This window comes from Lissotriton vulgaris, chromosome 3_1, assembly GCF_964263255.1.
Source record: "Lissotriton vulgaris chromosome 3_1, aLisVul1.2, whole genome shotgun sequence".
NCBI classification, from domain to species: Eukaryota; Metazoa; Chordata; class Amphibia; order Caudata; family Salamandridae; genus Lissotriton; species Lissotriton vulgaris.
Window position 1 is genome coordinate 822,449,027 of NC_141689.1, and position 21,914 is coordinate 822,470,940.

Genomic DNA, 21,914 nt, shown 5'->3' on the forward strand with positions numbered 1-21,914 from the left:
AGTATACGTTCACTGTGGGGTACACTGCAGCTATAGGCCAGCTGCTTTCCACACATTCTTAGTCTTATCTAAGAACTGTTCAATGTTACTCCTTTCCCTCCTGGACTATAAATTAAGGAGGTATAGCTTCAGGCAGATCCGGCAGTCTCTGAAGCATTGCCATCCATTCTAGTATATTGTCAAAGAATCTTGTGTTGCCTTTTTCATAAAACACTGTTTCACCACTGCCCATTCTGTCACATCCCTCAGCCAGTCTTTGAGCATTGGCCCCTGAGGTCTCTTCCAGTGTATGGCTATATGACATTTAGCAATTATAGCCACAAATGCATGCCTCAGTTTACCCTTCTGTGATTTAGTACAGCTCCAAATAAACATTGTTTCATAATCGGATGTAATTTACCCATCCCATCTCTTCACCCCAATATTTCACTATTGTTCTGCAATTTCTTGTTTACCACACCTGGGTTACACCATTGTTTAGCCCAGATATTTTGTACCCAACTTCGTATGAGTCGGGTAAATTGTATGTATGATATTTAATTGCACTAGTTTATATCTAGCTTCACTAGACACTCTTCCAATCTTCATTTTCTAGATGCCCTCATATCTACTCCCACTGCTGTGTCCCTTAGTTGTTCTACTACCTTATCTGCCTTCAGGGCTCTAAAGAAGTTAGATAACTGTCAGGCCTGTGCCATCCTCAGATTAGCAGCCATAGTCTCTGTCACCTTTGGAGCATCTGAAAAGTGCCTCCATTTCTCTCAAACCATTCTGGCCAAATTTGCATATTTCAAGACTTGACCTTGACCAAAGCCATCCTGTGCCTCCAAAAATGTAAGACATTTTACATTAGAGTAAAGGTTGCACCAGCCTCACACCCCTCTCTCCTCTACTGTGGCAACAACATATATCTTGTCCTATATGTAAAGGATTGAAAACAACATTTAAGCGCCAAGTGTTGGTCTCTTTAAAGGTTTTTAAACACCTGTTACCATGCTCTGCCTACTTGCTGGATCAAATATATGAAGTTTGGAATGGTTGGTATCTCCCCATCATAAGCAGCTCCTCCTGTGGAGTCTCTCCATGCATTCCCTCAAGTAGCTGTTTTGTCACAGTTGGTCGACTCCTTTAGCCACCTTACCACATGTTTTTGCTGCAGTGCTAAGTAGTAGACTTTTACATAAGGTAGTCCAAGCCCCATCTCCCAACTCTTCTTCAGTGTGTTCAGCTTCACTCTGCTTCTTTTGCCTGACCATGACAGTGATATCAGAAATCCATCAAATTATGTGATCGGTTTTGGACCACGTGCACACAGAGGTCTGCATCACATGAAGACACCTTGCGAAGAAATCCATGTTAGCAATTGCTACTCCTCACATGACTCATAATGGCAAGATGTTCCAAACACAAAACATTTTTAACCCCTTCGACGCTCTACCTGTATTGAACATATTATCCTTCTTGCGAGTGTGACCTGTATACCCAAGTATCTACAAAGGTTTGTCTCCCCTATAGCCCCACTTCAATGTATTCCTCATAGGTCACTGCCATCTTCTCCCCCAGTGGGTACACTTTATTATTCTCCCTATTAATAATAACCCAGATACCTTTCTAAAGAGGTCCAACTCTGTAAGAAGTGCATGCACAGAAACTGCCTGCAGGCTCAGACAGACTAATACCCCTTCCTTGTACATTGATACTACAGAGCTAGTTTCACCCACCACTATTCCACAGTCATGCAGCCTGGTTTGTAACTGAATGTCTTGGGACTAGATCACCAATGCCAGTATTAACGTGATACCAGGCATCTCTGTCTGGTCCCGCCTTTCAGTTTCCAACCTTTTGGATATTAGCAACCCTCTTCACACTTTTGGGGGTGTCTTGAAGCCCTGACGGATGGTGCCAAACTCTATTCTCATCAGCACCCCAAAGATAAACTTCAATCCTACCTTGCTAAATACCCTTTCAATGTCAGGAATTGCAAGATCAATGTGCTATTATGAACCCTTCTAGGCATGTGGGATGTTAATGTTAATGTTAATGTTACTGTGGGTTTAGTAGAGCCCTCAGCTGCTCCGAAGAGCGTCCCGGCGCTATAGATCATCACACCAATACCAGCAACTAACAGGCAGCCATAACGGCACCAAAATTCACCAGAACAATTTACAGGGCAAAGAGATAAGTTTTAAGTCCCTTTCTAAAGACAGACAGATTGGAGCATGTTCGCAACGTCAGGGGCAGCGTGTTCCAAAGACGGGGGGCGAGGTAACTAAAGGAACGACCTCCACAACGAGCACGTTTCACTGTCGGCACGATGGCATTGGCCTGGGCAGCGGACCTCAGGGGTCTAGATGGAAGCTAGAAATTGACCCTTCTCTGCAGATATCCAGCGCCGAAATTGTGAAGCGCCTTAAAAGCTGTAGTTAAGGTCTTAAAGGAGATGCGCTTACGAATCGGCAGCCAATGCAGAGAAACAAGGAGGTTGCTAGCCCTAGCTCTTCTGGTTAGACCAAAGATTGCCCTGGCTGCTGAATGTGTGTGTAAGGCTAAGTGAATTTTGTGTGGTACGACGTCCTGGCTAAATATTCAACTACTTTAAGTTGTCATACATTTATTGCATTAACACATACTTTTGTAGACATGGGCAAATTTAAAGTGAAGAGTTGCTCAGGGTGCCCACCTTCTGAGACCCCCTGATAATTGATAATGTTGTGCACATTCTTTAAGAAATTTGACAGCTCATTACGCCCCTCCTGTCATACTTTAATCCTCACCCATGTTCATCCTTCCTCTCCAGAAATTGGTGGCAATTACAATAAGAATCATCTTTCTGTCATGTCTTCGTTACTTCACCTCTGGCTTTGCTTCTCTGTCTACCTACCTCTATGACTTTACGAACTGTTGATGCTTTTGTTGGAAAATAATATATGCTATTTTGAGCAGCACATTCTTCCCCATTTAAAAAAATAAATAAAGTTTGCACTATTTTGTCTATTTTCTTGTTCTCTCAAGGGTGAGCCACAAATTATGTGTACCTTTAGAATCACTGAATCTATAGAGGAAAAAGAACATAAATATGTCCTTGATACGTCTTGTGGAAATAATGTTATGAAAGCTTTAGTGTCAACTGCCCCCCCATCCAAAGAAACAATCATTGGAAATGCAATAGGGCTCGGATTTAGTTGAGTTAGAGCTAATGGCATTGTAAATGGCAATGTCTTTTAGCCATGTGTTATGGAGTGTATGCATGTGGAGTGTATGCATGTGGTGTGTAGTGGAATTATGTGGGTTGGATTGGAATTGTAGCAATGGTGGCATGCTGCGCTTCGGATGAATATGTTTAAAAGTAAAGTGCACCATACTGCGATTGCTACAATAGTTAATTGTGGATGCGGATGCGTTAACAATTGATGTGTGCACTGATGGCTGGTGGTGTGTGTGCCTGTAGAAATTGTGCACTGATGGCTAGTGGTGTGTGTTCCTGGTGGAAGCGTGAACTGCCGGCTGGAGCTGTGTGTGCCTGGTGGAAGTGTGCACTGCCGACTGGAGCTGGGTGTGCCTGGTAAAAGCGTGTGCAGACGGCTGGTGGTGTGTGTGCCTGGTGAAAGCGTGCACTGACGGCTGGTGGTGTTTGTGCCTGGTGAAAGCATGCACTGGCGGCTGGTGTTGTGTGTGCCTGGTGTAAGCGTGCACTGACGGCTGGTGGTGTTTGTGCCCGGTGAAAGCATGCACTGACGGCTGGTGGTGTGTGTGTGTGTGGTGAGTGTGTGGTGGTGAGTGTGGTGTGAGATGGTGTGTGTGTGGCCTTATGTGTGTGGCCTTATGTGTGTGGTGTTGTGTGTGTGTGTGGTGGACTTAGTTTGGGTTTTCGTACCCTGCACACTCACACACTGCCCCTACACACTGCTCACCCTACACACTCACACACTACTCATCCTGCACACTCACACACTGCTCACCCTGCACTCACACACTGTTCACCCTGCACATTCACACAATGTTCACCCTGCACACTCACACACTGCTCACCCTACACACACACACACACACTGCTCACCCTACACACTCTCACACTGCTCACCCTGCACACTCACACACTGCTCACCCTACACACTCGCACAATGTTCACCCTGCACACTCACACACTGCTCACCCTACACACTCACACAATGTTCGCCATGCACACTCACACAATGTTCACCATGCACGCTCACACTGTTAACCCTGCATACTCACACACTGCTCACCCTGCATGCTCACACACTGCTCACCCTGCATGCTCGCACACTGCTCACCCTGTACGCTCACACACTGCTCACCCTACACACTGCTCACCCTACGTAATGCGAAAAGACCTAGCTCTGCCCTTTGGCCTGTATTGTAATCGTACAGTAGGTTGTGAGTAGTTGTGCTTTATTGGTTGGGGCGTCCCCTCCTTGCTGCTCCTCTCACAGAGGGCCAGCTGCCTCCATGAAGCTCCCAAGACACTTGTTCAGCTGTTCTTTGTTTTAGCTCCTGTGTGTCAGTACACCGTGTAAGCACACAAGCATACCCTGCTCTCTCTGGAACACTCACACTGCTGAGTCTCTTACTCTGCAGTCACTCCCACTCTGCAGTCACTCTCACTCTGCAGTCACTCTCACTCTGCAGTCACTCTCACTCTGCTGTCACTTTCACTCTGCTGTCACTCATGCTGTCACTCTCACTCGGCAGTCACTCTCACTCAGGCAGTTACTTTCATTCAGGCAGTCACTCTCACTCAGGTAGTCACTCTCACTCAGGTAGTCACTCTCACTCAGGCAGTCACTCTCACTCTGCAGTCACTTTCACTCTGCTGTCACTCATGCTCTCACTGTCACTCTGCTGTCACTCATGATGTCACTCTCACTCTGCTGGTGAATTACTGCAGACCCTGTATCCTGTATCCAGTATCACAGGTGGGGCTGGTGAATTACTGTAGACCGTGTATCCAGTATTCCCGTGCTATTCCGATTCTGGCATTGCTAGGTGTTTTTAACCATCTGATCTGGTTAAAAAATAAATGAAAAAAAACCCCAATAGAATACATGGAAACCATAGCATGTGTATAGAACACACAGCGAGTGCTACAGAGGAGACAGCTTGTGATGAGGCATTCAACGAGCACGTCAACTTGCCGCGAGCAAAACACATCAGGTAAAAAGAAAAACAAATACAAGAACTAATGCAAAAAAGAAAGCAATAGAAAGACCTAAATACTCTCCAACCAGCTGTAAAGGTAATTATATAGTATAACAACTAAGTGTGCAGGGCCTTTCAGAAGAGCAGGTGCATGGATGTTTTCCACAGTGTAGTGGGAAGGGTATTCCAAAATCTCGCAGTCAACACTGAGAAGGCCCTCTGCCAAGGCGAGCTCGCTTAAATTTAGGAAGTGAATGAAAAAAAAATCATCCAGAAGCGAAGTGACCTACTCAGGATATAGATATTGATACTATTCCTCAAATAGAGTGAGCCAGATTTATATATTGTATGATGAACAATGCATTGAGATTTAAAAGTAATCATTTTAGCAACCGCAAGCAAGTGCAGAAGGGCATGAGGCATGCCAAGGCAAACTATGAGCTAGCTTGACCACAATGGCTTTGAATATGCTTGAACTTGTTCAATACACCATGTGAGGCACCAAAGAAAAGGAATTTACAGTAGTTAAGATGACAAAGTATAGTTAGTTGCCTGAACCACTATCAGGCGAGCTGAAGGAGGCAGGAGCGGAACAGTTAGATCAATCAAGAGAAGGAAACAGCAAGATGTTAGGTGATTTGCCTGCTTAACCAACGTCAGGTTCTCGATCAGATGGAAATCAAGGTTTTTAAAAGTCTGGACTGGAAGAGTGGGGGGCGGTTTAGACCAAGTCGGAGGCCAAAACACAGAAGTAAAAGGTCTGGCCAAAGAGAATTGAGAAACCCTCCACTTTTCAGCTACCTCACATATGCACCCCTCTCCGCTGCCTCACTTCCTAACTGACTACACCTTTTGACAGGACTAGAAGACAGACATACTTCCTAAAGCCCATTCCATCAAACTGTTCTTGAACATCACGTTCATCCAGTGGTTTCGCAAGGGTGTCTTAGGTCACAATACGAGCAAGGAAATGAGTCAATTTGCACCCTCTAAGTTAGTAAATGACAGCCATAATTGGGATGCAGTGGGTCCCTCGCAAACTATGCCCTGATGCCACTCCAACTGTTAAATTAATAATAATTACAGTCCACCACATTTTGCACAGTCCCATAACATTTTCCCAAACATATTCCAGGCCCCACCTCCCTTAACGCCCCGCCTATTTTGCCTCTCCAAGCCCTCCCCTTCCCAGCCCCAATGGGTTCTCACGTGTGGGCACAGCCGTTGATGCACACAGGTCGCTGGTAGACTTCGAGACAGATAGGGCAGCTGTATTTATCCTGCAGGCTCTCAGGTGCAGGCTGGGACTGATGCCGGTTTCCGGTCACAAAGCAACGGAACATGGCCATCCTCAGGGAGGGATGCTACAGCAGGCCAAGAACAGAACCACAACAAAGCTGTACGTCACTGTTTGTGACGCGCCTTTGTGACGTCTTCAGAGAGCGCAGGACAAACAACGGACGCTAATCTCTTAGCCATTACACATGTAGGTGTATTGAACATAGAAATAGGAAAAACATTACGGCCCCTTGTGTGTGGTGACGAATGGGGGCTGTGTCAGTCGTATTTTGTTACTCTGTATCATCTAAAATGAATCTCAACAGACTGTGGTAATTAATTTGTTTTCTGTTTACACATACTAATTATTCCTGCACGAGGACACATGGACCCTTGCCTCCCTTACTGCTCAGTCTGCAGTCCCTGTGGTAAATGTACAGAAATTTACTGTGACAGATGGCGAGGCACTAAAACTGGTCTGCCAAATCCAGGACGTGTAGTAGCCCTATCAATGCAGTGAGGGGTAGGAGTGGAAAGTGATCGCAAACTACAAAAAAAAAGTAATTGAGCGCCACTGCGAGCATATGTTTTGAATTCAAACTTATGGCCTCTGGTGCGCGTAACAGACACCAATAGGCCATAGGCGGAGCTACGCGACCGCCTATGGCCTATTGCGTGCACTGTTAAAAAACAGCACTGTTAAAAAACAGCACGGTTAAAAAACAGCACGCATGGACCTTGGAAATAACACGCATGAGGTATGTGGAATTTCCAGGTCCGTTTTCAAAATGCCGGGAAAAGGACTCTCGCTGCGCGCCACTGCTGTGCAGTATACGCTAGGCCCGAGCCCTAAAAAGGGTTCAGCATGGAAGGTGGTGGGGCGGGGGAAAGACGCCTCGAAGTTTAAGGGATTAACACAGTTTCAGTGGGAGGAAAGGGGTCAGAGTCGGAGAGATCAGGATGAGTACTCAGCAATAGAGGAAGGAAAGGTAGTGCAAGAGGACAGGTGTCAATCATTTCTGGAGATAAGTTGGTTCACAGGAGGAGTGGAGCAATGATTGGAAAGGAAGCAACTAAAACTGATGGTGAACAAAGTGTTTTTTAGTTCTTGTAATGTGCCTTCCTGGATTGATAATGCACTTGCAAATGGAGTTAAATGTGGTTATGATTAAAGTGGTCTTTCAGGATGGATTTGAATGGTAAAAAGTTGGGTCCTGCCTTATCTCAATGCAAATATCAGGTTTTTACAGCAATCTTGTATCTTTGGGCTTCCCGGTGGAGATGAATCGTTAATTTTTGTTTTGTTCAATAGAACGTTTTTCTTTTCATAATGTGTTGTTTGTGCCTGTTTTAAAGCTTTGAAAAGGGTACAGGGAGATCTGAATGTTCAGCAAGTTGTAAGGGCAGTCATTTGAGCTTCATGACACGCACAAATAATCTAACCTTTTTTTGTACTTTATCATTCCGGCAGCTGCATTGAGTATTGCATTCAAGTGGGTTTATCTGAATTGCAGAGTGACAAACAAGTCTGTGTGGGATAAAGCAAGAGCTTTAATAATTTGCCTCAGAGGCTTCTCCAACGAGTAGCCCCTTAGCTACTCGTAGCTCTCCAGCTATGTGTAAGTAGCCATCAAGTGCGTAGCCCATCCTACTAAATTAGAATATTTTGCTTGGCTAAATTGATGTATATATCCCAAAATAGAAAAGGTGATATTTGATCAATCAATCATGCATATTTGGGGAGATTTATCACAAATGTGATTACATTGTTGCCGGGGCCACTGCAGCTATGGCTGTCATCTATTAGCCATAGGGAGGCATTCAAAACCCATAAAGTTTTTTTCCCATTAATGCTGTCAACTCTGCCTGAAGCAATGAAGTGATCGCTGCTGGTAATCTTGTTTGACGTGGTCACTGTTACCACACCAATATTAATAGAAGCCCAGGACGATTTTCTTTTAACCATAAGTAGCTCTTATTAGAGAAAAGTTGAGAGACCCTGGAGGGAATGAATTTCCCGATTTACTTTAGAAGCTTTAGCTCGGAGGTGGCACCTTTCATCTTAGCATTAATGGGTGATGATTGTAGGCTGTTTGCTGACTAATAGGTAAATTAAAAACGTACGCTTTTGGATTGCATTTTGAGGCAATTCTTTTTTCTTTTAGGTTTTTATAGCCATTTCACTGCACTGCTGGTGTTTTGACCATGGCTATTAAAAGTATATTTAGCTGTGTTTTAATTATTTGCCAATTCATCATACATTTTTGTATTGCAGATATAGATTTTGTGATGTAATCAATCATGTAAATCTGCATGTTATTAACATTCGAGTGATAAGAGAAGCCAAGGTTTAAAAAAATCTTCCATTGGTTCCACATGCATGTTAAAAAGAACAGTCGCTGCCATTGTTCCCTTTGCAAACATTTATACATTGTGATACCTACCCCTGTATACCAAATCAGTGGGTTAATATTTTAAGTGAAAGCTCGTGATCAACGGTATTGAATGTAGCTGAAATATACAATAGGATCAGTAGGTAAGTTTCATGCAGATCCATCATCTGGTACCTCGTTTATTGGATGCTAAACATTGGTAGTTCGAATATATATATATATATATATATATATATATATATATATATATATATATATATATATATATATATATATATATATATATATATATATATATATATATATTCGTTTCATTGATGTATTGACTTATTTGTGGAGCGACTTATTTGTCCATAGGGGTGGCCCGGAATCAAAGAACAGTGATAGTGCAGATGCTTTTAATGTAGTCTGCGTTTACCTTGAGATGTTTCAGAATGCGTCTTCTAAGGAAACATGGCAGTGTCTTGTTCTAGTTAGGCAATTTGTGTATTGTATTTAGTTTGGGAGCATAGTAAACCTGACTAATTTATCCAAAGTATGTGATAAGACCTAAGGCGGACGGATTAAATGTTTTGCAGATAAGATTACTATTTCCATAATTTTCAAAATTACGTAGCAGAATGGGCTCATTTGCACTTGACAAAGGTGGTGTTGAGTGATGACATGAATGTTAAACGTAACTGAGTAGGATATATATAGAGGCCATGACCTCACAGAGAGAAGCTGAATCAAATATGCTGCTAAGGCACTTCAAGTGAAGGGCAGTATTGTATGATCACTATTGAGTCAAACAATCCGAATTCTTGTGATGAAGCTTGTAGCATTGTGTGGATGATCAACAATGTTTAGTCCCTCACAGGTATGTGACCCAAATGTTAAATGATGCATGATTGTGTGACTTACGTGTATTATATGACTGTTTAAGTCACAAATGGAAGCAAAATCATAAGTGAAATATATAGAATGTATAGTGCAAATAGGTTGTACACACCGGCAAGTGATAAGTATTACAATTCATTGCTCCACTTTTCGAACAAATACATTGATTTCTATGCATGGTTCCTTTACTTTTGATATATACTCTTACAATATTTGTATTCACATCATTAGGCACAACATCAGCCAACTTGCTTTGTCCACTAGGCATACGGTCACAAGGACTTCTCAAGGTTATTACATATTGTTCAATTAATCAACTATCAACTATTTGCCAAAGGCAATAAATATATAATTAATTCAATCAAATTATTCATAAAAATAGTTGGACTTTGCCCCATCTCCTGGGTCACCCCCAAACCTTTTGCCTCCACCCTCCAACTTTTTCTGTATTGGTTTTTGTTGGCCTTAGGAGTCTGTCCACTTTACCACTGCTAACCAGTGCTAAAGTGCTTGTACTCACTCCCTAAAAGATGGCAAAAGGGGCTTACACCTTTTTGCTATATTTAATTTACTCAGAAATCCTTAGTAAAGTGGAATACCATACACCCAGGACCTATAAATTAAATGCTACTAGTGTACCTACAACATGTATTGTTCCACCCATTTAAGCAGCCCTTTAAAACATGTCCCAGGTTGGAAATTACAGCCTGAATGCCAATCAGACTTGACAAAAGAAACCCATTACCAAGACTTAAGCCCCCTTTAATTACATATAATTAACCCCTAAGGGAGACCGTAGGTAGCCTATAGGGCAGGGTGCATTGTAAGTAAAAGTGTTGGGCATGTACTTTTAAGTTTTACATGTCCTTGTAGTGAAACACCCCTTAATTAGATTTAACATTGGGTTGCTTACTGCATTTAATAAGTGCTAACTTTTGATTGGGAACAAGTGACATTTCATGTTTGGTGCCTGAGAAACCTTAATTTAAAACTATCTTTAATCGTAAAGTCAATTTTAAGTTACAATTTGGAAAATAAAAATGTTTTGGAAAGTGTGCATTTTCTTTCCCTAAATATTTGGTTCCTGCAGCCTGTTTCTGGGTCACATGACTGGTTGTAGTTGCCAGTTGGACATTGTTTATTCCTCCCAACCACACAATAGAGGGGTTGCATGTGCCTGGTTGAGCCATCACTGGCAGAATGAGGGGGTGAGATGCGCAGCTGGACTCAACCTCTCTTGAATAGACTGTGCTCCTGTAACCTGCACTCACACAAAGGACTTGTCACTCCTGCATTGTTCATGGAGATAGCCAGGAGCCAGGTCAGGGAAGGCAGGAAACTTTATGCACTTCAAAAGGAATTATCTAGAAATGTCACCAGATATAAAAATAGAACCATCAGACCCACTATTCAGATTACTTTCTGGAACCACATAAGGACTTTTAGAGGACTGCCTGCTGCTGTTGCCTGCTGTGTACTCCAAAAGACTGCTTGACTGCACCTGGAAGGACTCCTTCAGAGGGAGAATGTACTATAGCTATAGGTCATTCTAGTATATTGTCCGATAATTTGTCATCTTGTGTTGCCTTTTTCATAAATCACTTTTTCACCACTGCCCATTCCATCATATCCCTCAGCCACTCATTGAGCCTTGGTCCCTGAGATCTCTTCCAGTGTATAGTTGGACAACATTTAGCAAGTATAGCCACAAATGTATGTCTCAATTTATCCTTGTGCAGGTTAGCACATCTCCCAACAAACATTGTTTTGATGCAGATTTTCAAGAGGCCCATTGTGTTTTCTCCATTATGTTTGCCTAACTGCACGGAATAGTCAGCATTTGCTTTCCGCACGTTATAAAAGAACACACTTGTTTTGTGTTGCACATTTACGTTTCAAATAGGCTGCACATGTTTTGTTATTTAGTTCTTCTGCTTGAATTTAAACTGAACATTTAATACAAGGTCGAAAAACACTTGCTCTGTTTTCTCTGTGGTCGGACTCTTTACACCTAGAAATAATAGAAAATACAGATGCTGCTTTGAACATGCAATTCTTACATTATAAGTGGGGACTTGTCGTTTTGAAAGCAGAGAAAAGGTCCCAAGATGAGAGAATGCTCTTCTGCCTGAGATGTAGAACAATTATCTATGTATGCAAGATATGGGTTGCCCCACTAATCCCAGTGATCTATAATACAACACTCTGTCTCTATAGCGAGGGTAAGCATAGGCTGATCTGTCTTTCAATATGACCAGGCTTTTCATTGTGTACAGTCTGTAGATTATGGTAATCACATTTTTACATCTATATCTCTTTTTATTGAAGCGCATTTATTACAAAATAGAGCACAATAGTTTCAATAAATATTGTAATCTTTTTTCGTCGCTCTTTTCTGTTTATTATGGATGTGAGAACAAAAGGTGATGGCCTGCTACCTCGATCCCTGAGAGGGTCTCTAGTGTTGTGTTCTCGGGTGCCAATTTACTTCTTTCTCTGGAAAGGTGAGGAGAGCAAGTAAGGTACTATGAGCTAGTCTGGATTTGACCAAATAGGTACTGATTTGGTATGGTGAACCAGTTCCTACATATTGATGTTCTGTGGTCCTAGGCATAGTTTCGTTTCTAAGCAGAATCCATGCAATGGTTTCACAGTCAACTTGGGCAGATGGCCCGTGATTGAATATAATTTAGCCTTACATCAGTTTCCCCCAATATCTCAAAATTATTCTGCAATTCCAAACCAAATATATAAAAACTCATCTGGGTGCTTACACCTGGGACTCACCTTTGTTTTGCCCAGATATCTTTTACCCAACTTTGTACAAGTCAGATAAATCCTATGTATGCTAATTAATTATGCCAATTTATATCTGGTGTTACTAGACACTTTCTTTATATATAGACATGCAGTCTTCCATTCCGTATTGACATGCTCCCAGTCCTCCCATTGTGTTGTTACCTTTAGTTGTTCTACTCTCTTATCAGCCTTCAGAGCTGTATAGTAGTTAGATACCAACTGTCTGGCCTGAGCCACCCTCAGATTAGCATCCATAATCTCAGTTTCCTTTGGAGCATCTGAGAAAATCCCTCTATATCTCTCAAACCGTTCTGGCCAAATTTGTATATTTCAACATTTGACTATGACCACAGTCATCCTTTACCTCCAAAAATATAAGAATCGTTCCATTAGAGTAAATGTCCTGCCGGTTGCACTCCCCTCTCTTCACCACTGTGTCATCAACATATATCTTGCCCTATACATTTAAAGGGATGAATAACCTTTACAGGGCAAGTGGCGGTCTCTTTAAGGATTCCTTCACTGCCTGTTGCAATGTCCTGCCCACTTTCAGGATCAAATATAGGCAATGTGGCTTGGTGGTACCGCCTCCTCATAAGCAGCTACTCCAATGGAGTCTCTCATTCTTTAAAATTTTCAAAATGCATATAAGCTGCCCAGACTGTTCACACACTCCTCAATGTCGAAGTTCACAAGCACTCAATTTGTTACGCACCAGAAATTATCTTTGCTATACCAAATATGTCTTTTATGGCTGCATTGTTATTTGAAACACAATATAAAAGGTTTTTAAAAATCTTTCTGCATGTTTGATTGCTGCTTCAGTAATTCGTTATGATATCTATTTGCATGTGTGCTACCTGTTTATAATATATTTGTTCCATCAGGCTAGCACATAGTGTGGAATGTATTATTTGAAGTTTAATAGTGAACACTTTTAATGTGGAAAATCATGAGGTACTCCGTTTTATTGAATGCATATTGTTTACCAACACTTATCCATATCCATGAGCTGTGCACAGAGCTCAGCTCCACTTTTATGACTAGGTCTATTTACACCCCCTAAGGAAATGTCCTACACCCCTGAGAAAATAAAAAATAAACTTAATAAAGTCTAAATTACAGATTTTCTTTTTAAATATACTATTCCTATGTCTTCAGCGATACAACATAGCATAATAGCATACCTAAAGGGGAAGAGCTTTCTAGTAAAGACAATTCAAACAATCACAGTTATGAATGCACAATTATTAGTAATCCATAATATTTTATTTTTTTCATTACTATCTTTTTGATCATATATTAATAAGTTTGATATTCATTTATAAACATCAATAATGTTTGTTCTAGAATGTAATGATTCTTTTTTTTCCCAGCTGATCTTCCAATGCCAACTATTGCAGTCCTCGATGGAGTCGCATTGGGTGGTGGCCTGGAAATGGCATTAGCTTGTGACATCATTGTGGCAGGTATATCATTGTATGATTTACTACCAAACAAAAATTAATTGACGGCACTAATATTTGAATAACATGAATGTAGCCAAGGTATAGTTTGTAGTATTGGTAATAGCTGAACAATATAAGATTGTGTAACTACATTGGCAGTGAAACTTAATTGGTGCATTATCTGCTTTGAAAAACAGCTGGTATATTAATTGATACAAATATCTCTGTGTAGATTGGTGGATTCATTAGATAGAATGTGTAATTTTAAGGGGTTGCTTTCCTGTTAAATCAGATTGAGTCATAATAACATGACAAACTAAAGTAGGATGTAGGATCATACTTTATTATAATCCATCATTACAGAAACCTTTCCCTTCACAGAATTTATATTGATTCATTCTTACAGGATTATGTGAGAGCTCTGCCATCTTTTATCAAGGACACTACAGCCTTTTTAAAGTCTTTACAGGAGTGTCATTTGTGTAAGGATTACCTTCTTATAACCATAGATGTTTCTAATTTGTATACCAGTATACACCACAAGGATGGCCTGAGAGCACTTAAACATTTCCTGGACAGGTGACCCATTCAGTTCATAATCATAATAAGATGATGATAAGTTTGACTGAATTCTGTCTAAATAACAACTACTTCCTGTTCCAGACCCAAATTTACCAACAAGTGAGAGGTGTGGCCAAGGGGGCAAGTGTTTACCCTAGTTATGCTTGCCTCCATTTGGGTTGGTGGGAGGAGATGATTGCCAACACACTATTCAATCATGTAATCAAATGGGTCGGATATATAGACAATTTGTTTTTGATATGGCAGTGTGATAGAGTAAGTGCAGAGGCCTGTGGAGGCATTTGTTGCCAACAATCATCTAGAAACACGATTATTCCGCAAACCCACGGCAGGCAAGCATCCAGTTTTCATCCTGAGCATACAATAAACAGTATCCCCTGCGGGGAAATGCTTTGGATGAGCAGACTATGCAGCAGAAAGGAAGATCTTATGCAGGCACAAAATCAATGCAAAAAACGGTTCCTGGCCAGAGGATACTCATCTGTAACTATAGTTGCAGCAATCCGTAAAACCAACCAACTAAGCAGGGAAGACCTTTTGTCCAAAACTAACACAAAACCGGAGTCTAAGTCCTCTTCCAAAACCAGCATTCCAGACTCATTCTGACATACAGTAGACCGAGAGAGGATATATGCTGAATCATAAGAAAAACTGGCATATAATGTGGAACGATTCAAGAATGGGAGAATGAATCTCCAGAAATCCCATCGTTACGTATAGAAGGGCAACTTCAACTTGTGACTATTTAGTGAAAAGTCGCCCACAGATTGCTTCCAATAAGAATTGGCTTTCAGGACAAAAAGGGTTCAGAAAATGTCTGACTTGCAAAGCTTGCAAATTAGGCTTTAACAAAAATTCATACTGTACCCCTTTCAGGACAAATCCCCCTTTGATTTCCAAGTCTTTGACTTGTAAAACCGAGTACGCCATTTATGTGTTGGAATGCTCCTGTGGACAAAAGTACATCACCAGTACCAAAATGCCAGTCCACAAGAGAGTCCTCCAACGCATGAGAGCTATTACCAATTTTGACTCGAGCTATCCAGTTGCTCGCCTTTTCAGGGAAGTCCACAACAATCAAATACAAGACCTAAAAATATTTTGTTGTGGATTCCATACTACTCTTAAGACGGGGTGGCAATAAAGAGGCAAACCTGAGAAAACTAGAAACTCATTACATCTTAGAGTTCGATAGCAAAAGTCCCAATGGCCTCAATACTACAGAGTATCTTTATACATGGCTTTAATGGCTCAGTTTGGGGTATCCGGTCAGTAATAATACTTGGCACTACTATAAAAGAACAAATGCATCAACACTTTTTACAGTCTACTATTGAGAAGCTAACTGACAAAACACCATGACTTTTAGGAATAATCCTAAATCAAATTGAGTTAGCTATCAATGTGCTAAACCACGCGCAAACTCTGTATCATTTCCCACTAAGAAAAAAAAAAGAAAAAAAAATACAAAACAAAAGCACTACACTATGCACACTACAAACTGTGTTAATTTTATTTTTATCTTCATTAGCACTTAGGCACTTTATAGTTCACATATTTGTTAGCACTATTTGTAGGCAATATTTTAGACGACTGGTTTTAGATGTTCAAGTATAACAACAGGACATATGAGATATTATAATACTTTCAGTAGTTGAGATGTATTGGTTTCAAATGTGGAGATTATTGTAAAATAACATGGGAAGATATCATAGCGGCATTTTGTGTATAAGTTGCACATATTATTCATGTTCATATTCACATTTATATTTATATGTTCAATTATAACTATATTTATATTTACAATTCTTAGCTATATATATATATATATATATTTTACCAATGATCAACTTGAGGCTTTTATCTTAACTTAATTGTATTTATAAGCCCGAAGAAATATCTTATCCTGTATTCAAATAGATATTATTGTGAATGTTTTTGGCATTTTGAAATAGCATACAAAAATAATGGGTATGCAATTCAAAAATGAAAATGTATTATGCTTCTAAAAAGACTCATGAAAAAAGCAGAACAAAAGTCTGTTCTCACTGTCGTGTACTGCACTGTCACTTTAAATAAGGGAAAATGCATTGACATGTCATGTGATCAAGGGCTTCTGAGCCCAAAACGCTTCATGGCGGCATTTATGCACTTAAATAAACCAGCACGAAGAAACTGGAGTCCTTTTCTCTCTTTTTTTGCGAGTTCCTTAGAAGAAAGGGCTGCAAAGCAGGACAATCGATACAAATATATAGAGACTTTTTAATCTTTGTATTAACCAGTTGTTCAGCAGCACAGAAATGGTCATAGATCATTAGTGGACGACTCTAAATCTAAAAAATCCCATTCCTACATTTGCGCTCAAGACTGTATGTTTGGATATCAACAGCATCAGCCCTTTGACATCAGTATCCTTATCCAGGATTACTAATACCCAAGTTCTGAGCCCACCCACGCAGACCTATTTGGAAGAGACCTCTTAGTGTCCCATATATTCCACCCACCTACCTCAGACTTTTTCCCATTTCCGTGGGCAACCTCATCTCTGGAATACCACTTTTCGGCTGCACAGCACCAATCAAGGTCTGACTCTCAATCCACCACCCACAGGGGCCGCTCTGCACCCCCAGGTCCTGGATATGTTCCTTTTTGCTACCACTGTCACAACCATCAAGCATTTTTTAAGATAGATATGCTAGGTTTCTTCCTCAGTTATGCGCAATATGTTCCACCTAGCTTCCAGTGGGATTACCTTGCCCATTACTTCAGACATAAATTGCGTAATCCCTCCCAGTACTGCTGACACATTGGTCTGTGTCACAGGGGCCCAGTCAGTGTATGAGGGCTCTAGAGGAGAATGATCTGTGAAGGATACTAAGTTGTATTAGGTGGAAACGTGCCCTTATTGGCACTTTCCTGGGGCTCTGGAGTACCTCCAGCGAATCATTGTCCTCCAGTATTCTCACCTCTGTCTCCCATGCCTCTAGTTAGGTGCCCAATGGATCAGGTGCATTATTCCTAATCTTATGATATATATCAAGGAGGTGGCTTTATCAGGCATTGGGTATAGCAACAGTCTGTCTTCTAGGAGTTTGTATTCTAGGAGTTGGTCACCTTCAAGTATGTGAGCACTAAGTGCATGCCCAAATTGGAGATAACTGAACTTTTCGGACGTGGAAATCTGATATTCCACTTGTAAGTCCTCAAAGGAGATTATGGTCTGATGCATCCAGACTTCTCCAAGGTAGTCTTTCCCTAGCAGGCCCCATTTACTGAATCCAGAATCAGATTCCCCACCTCCCTTAGGAGATCCCTATCTCATAATGGAGTCCTCCCACGTCATCTTGTCTCTCCATCTGAGGAATTTTGCAGCCTCCCACCAAACGTAGGGGACTGTGTGTGCAGCACCAATTGTTGTTCAAGCAGTTGCGGCATCTCAGTCGTCCCATCGAGTGATGATCCACCCTATATTCTGGTTCTTTCTGTCCTGTAAACACCCAATAATTAATTGTGACCAACTGGGCTGCCCTATATTACTTTCTTATACCAGGGACCACCAGGCCCCCATCAAATACCCCTCTCTGTAATTTATGGAGATCTATACTGGAGCTGGAGCTGCCTCCAGCCCATAAAAGCTTTTGTAGTTCGCTATCTACTTTATGGAAAAAATCAATCAGTATTTTGTAAGGAGTGTTCTGCAGGACATATAATAAACGTGACAGCCCTTCTCATTAGGGGTACCCCGCAGTCATCTCTAGTATGCAACATCTCTGCGCAACCTGTCCAGTTGCGGGAGTAGATAATCTGCCATGAACTCATTACTCTTCCTGGAGATCAATACACCAAGGGCGAATAACAGGGGTTAGTCTCAATTGATCTGGTAACCAGAATAGCTGCCAGACAGTTGGAATATTTGGAGGAGCCTGCCCATAGTGAATAGGGGTCGTGTGGCATATAGCAATATGTCGTTGGCATATAATGAGATTTTTTCCTCCCAGCCTCCCTTGCCCATTATGCCCGCCACCAGCGAGTCATGTCGGATCCAGGCAGCAGAGGTTCCAGCGCCAGTTCGAAGAGTACAGGGTATAGTGGGCATCCCTGTCTCATGCCTTTGTGTAGGGCAAAAGGGCGGGACACTGTCCCATTTACTCGCACCCTCGCTAGAGGTTCCGTGTATAGGAGCTCTATCCAGGCAGAATACCATGGGACAAATCCCGACCTCTCCAATACTGAGAACAGTTAATGCCATTCAGTGCTGTCTTACCATCTAATGACAACAATACAGTGTCTTCTTCCAGCTCGTAAGCAGTTACATGCAACACTCTGTACAGGCACCTCCGGTTCAATCTGGTACTTCTGTGGTGGCATAAAGCCTGATTGATCACAGTGCTCTGCAGAGGTAATCCCTCTCCTAAGCCTGTTCGCAATGACCTTCGCCAGCACCTTTGCTTCTATTTTTAAGAACAAGATTGGCCAGTCTGAGCAGCAGTCCTCAGAGGGATTGCCTTTCTTGGGAATAACCACTGTCTTGGCCAGCCACTGGTCCTCAGAAAGTCTCCCACTGACCTTGCTTCCTAGAAAATGTTGAGCATGTGTTGTGCCACTGTAGCGCCAAACCAATATACATTTTGGACAGCATGCCTTTAGGCCCAGGAGATTTACCAGTTTGCAAGTCTCTAATTGAATGTGTTATTTCTTCGACTCTTAAATCCTTCTCCAGATCACTGCATGCTTCAATTGGGATGTATGACGTTACAACGCAGGCTATTACAACGCCTGCCTTTACAACGCGGTTTTTACATTGCATACCTTTACAACGCATAGCGCTTAGAGGTTCTGGATAGTGAAAAGTTGAATTTTTTATTCCAACTCCAGTCCCCGTGGACACTAGGGAAGGTGTTGGATAGAAAATTAAACTTATTCCCTATCCTAGAGCGCCCCCCAGCGCAATGCGTTGTAATGGTTTGCGTTGTAATGACCGCGTTGTAACGGTAGTGCGTTGTAAAAGTTGCGTTGTAAAGGGTGTTTACCCTTCAATTGATAGTGTAGGGAGGCGGATGTCTCTCAGGAGTTCCGTACAGTCAGTTTCTGTTCTAATGGGGGTGGATGTGTGCAATGTTTCTTAATGGTCAGCAAATGCAGCTGCGATCTCCATCCCTGTTTTATGTACCATTCCCTGGGATGTACAAATCTCTTGTACGCAGCTCCTTTCCCTATCCCATTTCTCCAACCATGCTATAATTTTATTAGCTGGTCGTCTTTGTGTCACTCTTGCCTGAGCCCTGTCCTCTGCTATATTCCTAATTTCTTGTTGTTTTAATCAAATTTGATGGCTTATTAGCGGGTCAGTGTCTCCGCCATTCATTAAGGTAGCTTCAAGCTCCACAATCTCTTTTTCCAAGGACTCAAAGTTTAGTGTCGGTTCCTTCCCTCCACCAGGGCCTAGGCATATCCCCTTATCAGAGTTTTATAGGCCTCCCATATCGTACATGCTGAGTCAAGCAACTCCATGTTGTCTTGGTAGCATCGTTCCGTTTGTTCACTTATTTTATACTTAAATTGTTTATCTTGGAAGAGCCAAGGGTCTAGCCTAGGTGCTGGTGTACTATCTCTGCTGGGCCCCTGAAGAAGTGCCACAATAGATGAGTGCTATGTGATACCATATACATTATGTACTGTGTTCCGGAATAGACCCAGGCTAACGATATGTGTCAGGACACATATCGCTAGTGTACCGCTGAGTAAAAAGTAAATTTCTTTATCCTGCAATTGTGTTTGCTCCGGATATCCACCAGCTCCATTGTGTCTATGAAGGCTTGCAGAGGCTCTGTACTCGTTCCCTGTTCTGCTCTTGATACTCTATCCCATCTTGGGTCCATGGTGGCATTCATGTCCCCCCCATTAGGAGAGTACCCGTTGGCAGCTCCAACAGTAATGTACTCCGTGCCAGTAGGGTGTCAGCATGTCATTTCGGCAGTATGTATACCGAACAAACATTGAGGTCTCTGCCCACCCACACACTTGTCAGCACAAAATATCTCCCAGATTGATCATGCTAAGTTCTACCCAGGACAAAAGGAAGGGAAGATTTAACCAGTAGTCCTACCCCTGTGGAATCTGTACCCCGCATGAGCGAGTAAAGTATATCCATATCTAGCTAGAGCTTTAAATTGATGACCTTTTAAATGCATCTCCTACTACAGCACTATATCTTTGGCATGCCTACATAGGTATTGAGGACCACAGTATGTTTTATTTTGTTACCTAGACCATTAACGTTCCAGGTCATGACTCTCAATGTGGTACTATCAAGGGGTCTTCTATAGTGTGGGCCACTTGGGTTATCAACATCATTTGAGTGGGCCATGGTATCTATCTTGGCAGAGCCTCAGTCGACACCCTTTAGTATTTTGGGTGGAGTGCATCATCCTCCCCTCCTCAATTCCCATACCCATTCCTTTGACACCATGGGAAAACAGAGTATGTAACACAATCAATACAGTGTAACATTTTAAACAAGTAACCCATTTATAGAACCCCCCTCTCTCCTGCCCTGCTCTGGGGGCTCGAAACCTCCACCACCCCAACTTGCAGAGTGCCCGTCTCCCCAGAAAAAGCATACTAATCAGTAGCATGGGCTAGAACCATTGAGTAGGTCCTGCAGATAGTAAAAATTTTAGTCCCTGCCCTTTCCTACTACCATTTCTGTGTCCCGCCCGCCATTCACCGAACCCTCCGGCCAATCTCCCTCCACCCCACAACTCGTTTAAAGGCCAGTTATAACTGATATGTAGGGACTCCTCATGTGTCATATACACAGACATAGCAGTTTGATCCTAAAACATAAAGCAGTGAGTATTATAGAATTGCGGACTTTCATGTTCATTCTCCTCTGCCAGCCCCTTCATACATCTAAGTGCCAGCGTCCTCAGTTATGGTGTCCTTCAGCCGGTCTCTTGGTTGTCCCTGTCGCATGTCTCGTGGAGGCAATCTTCCATGCATTTGTTGACTTTCCAGCCTTTCCCAGGTTTCTTCTGGTGTGTGAAAATCTCTGATCTCCATTTGGAAATTATACTGAGCTTTGCTGGGTATAACATCATGTATTTGAAGTTGTTTTCAGCGCAGTTCCCGTTTTACCACCTCAAAGCTCCGACGTTGGTGCTGTACCCGAAGTGTGAAGTCCAAGAAAAACCACACCTCAGCATTGTCCTAGTGGAGGTCTCCTTTTGACCGGGCTTCCTTTGGATAGTTTCTCTGTCCCGATAATTCAAGATCCTGACTTATATTGTACTTCATGGTACACCCGGTTTGGGTTTTGGAACAAGGGACCTGAGTGCATGTTCGTTTGTAAAAAAGTTTGAGAGAAGTTTGGCGT

The 21,914-nt window shown here is 42.0% G+C and overlaps 1 protein-coding gene across 1 annotated transcript in view; it reads left to right on the forward strand.

Moving 5' to 3' along the window:
* The window catches only part of AUH (AU RNA binding methylglutaconyl-CoA hydratase), a 663,348-nt gene that overhangs the window by 225,923 nt on the left and 415,511 nt on the right, over positions 1–21,914 (forward strand). The window contains exon 5 of the mRNA XM_086961130.1: positions 13,886–13,978. Coding sequence (XP_086817256.1) covers positions 13,886–13,978 — 93 coding nt within the window. The remainder of the gene's footprint in view (positions 1–13,885; positions 13,979–21,914) is intronic.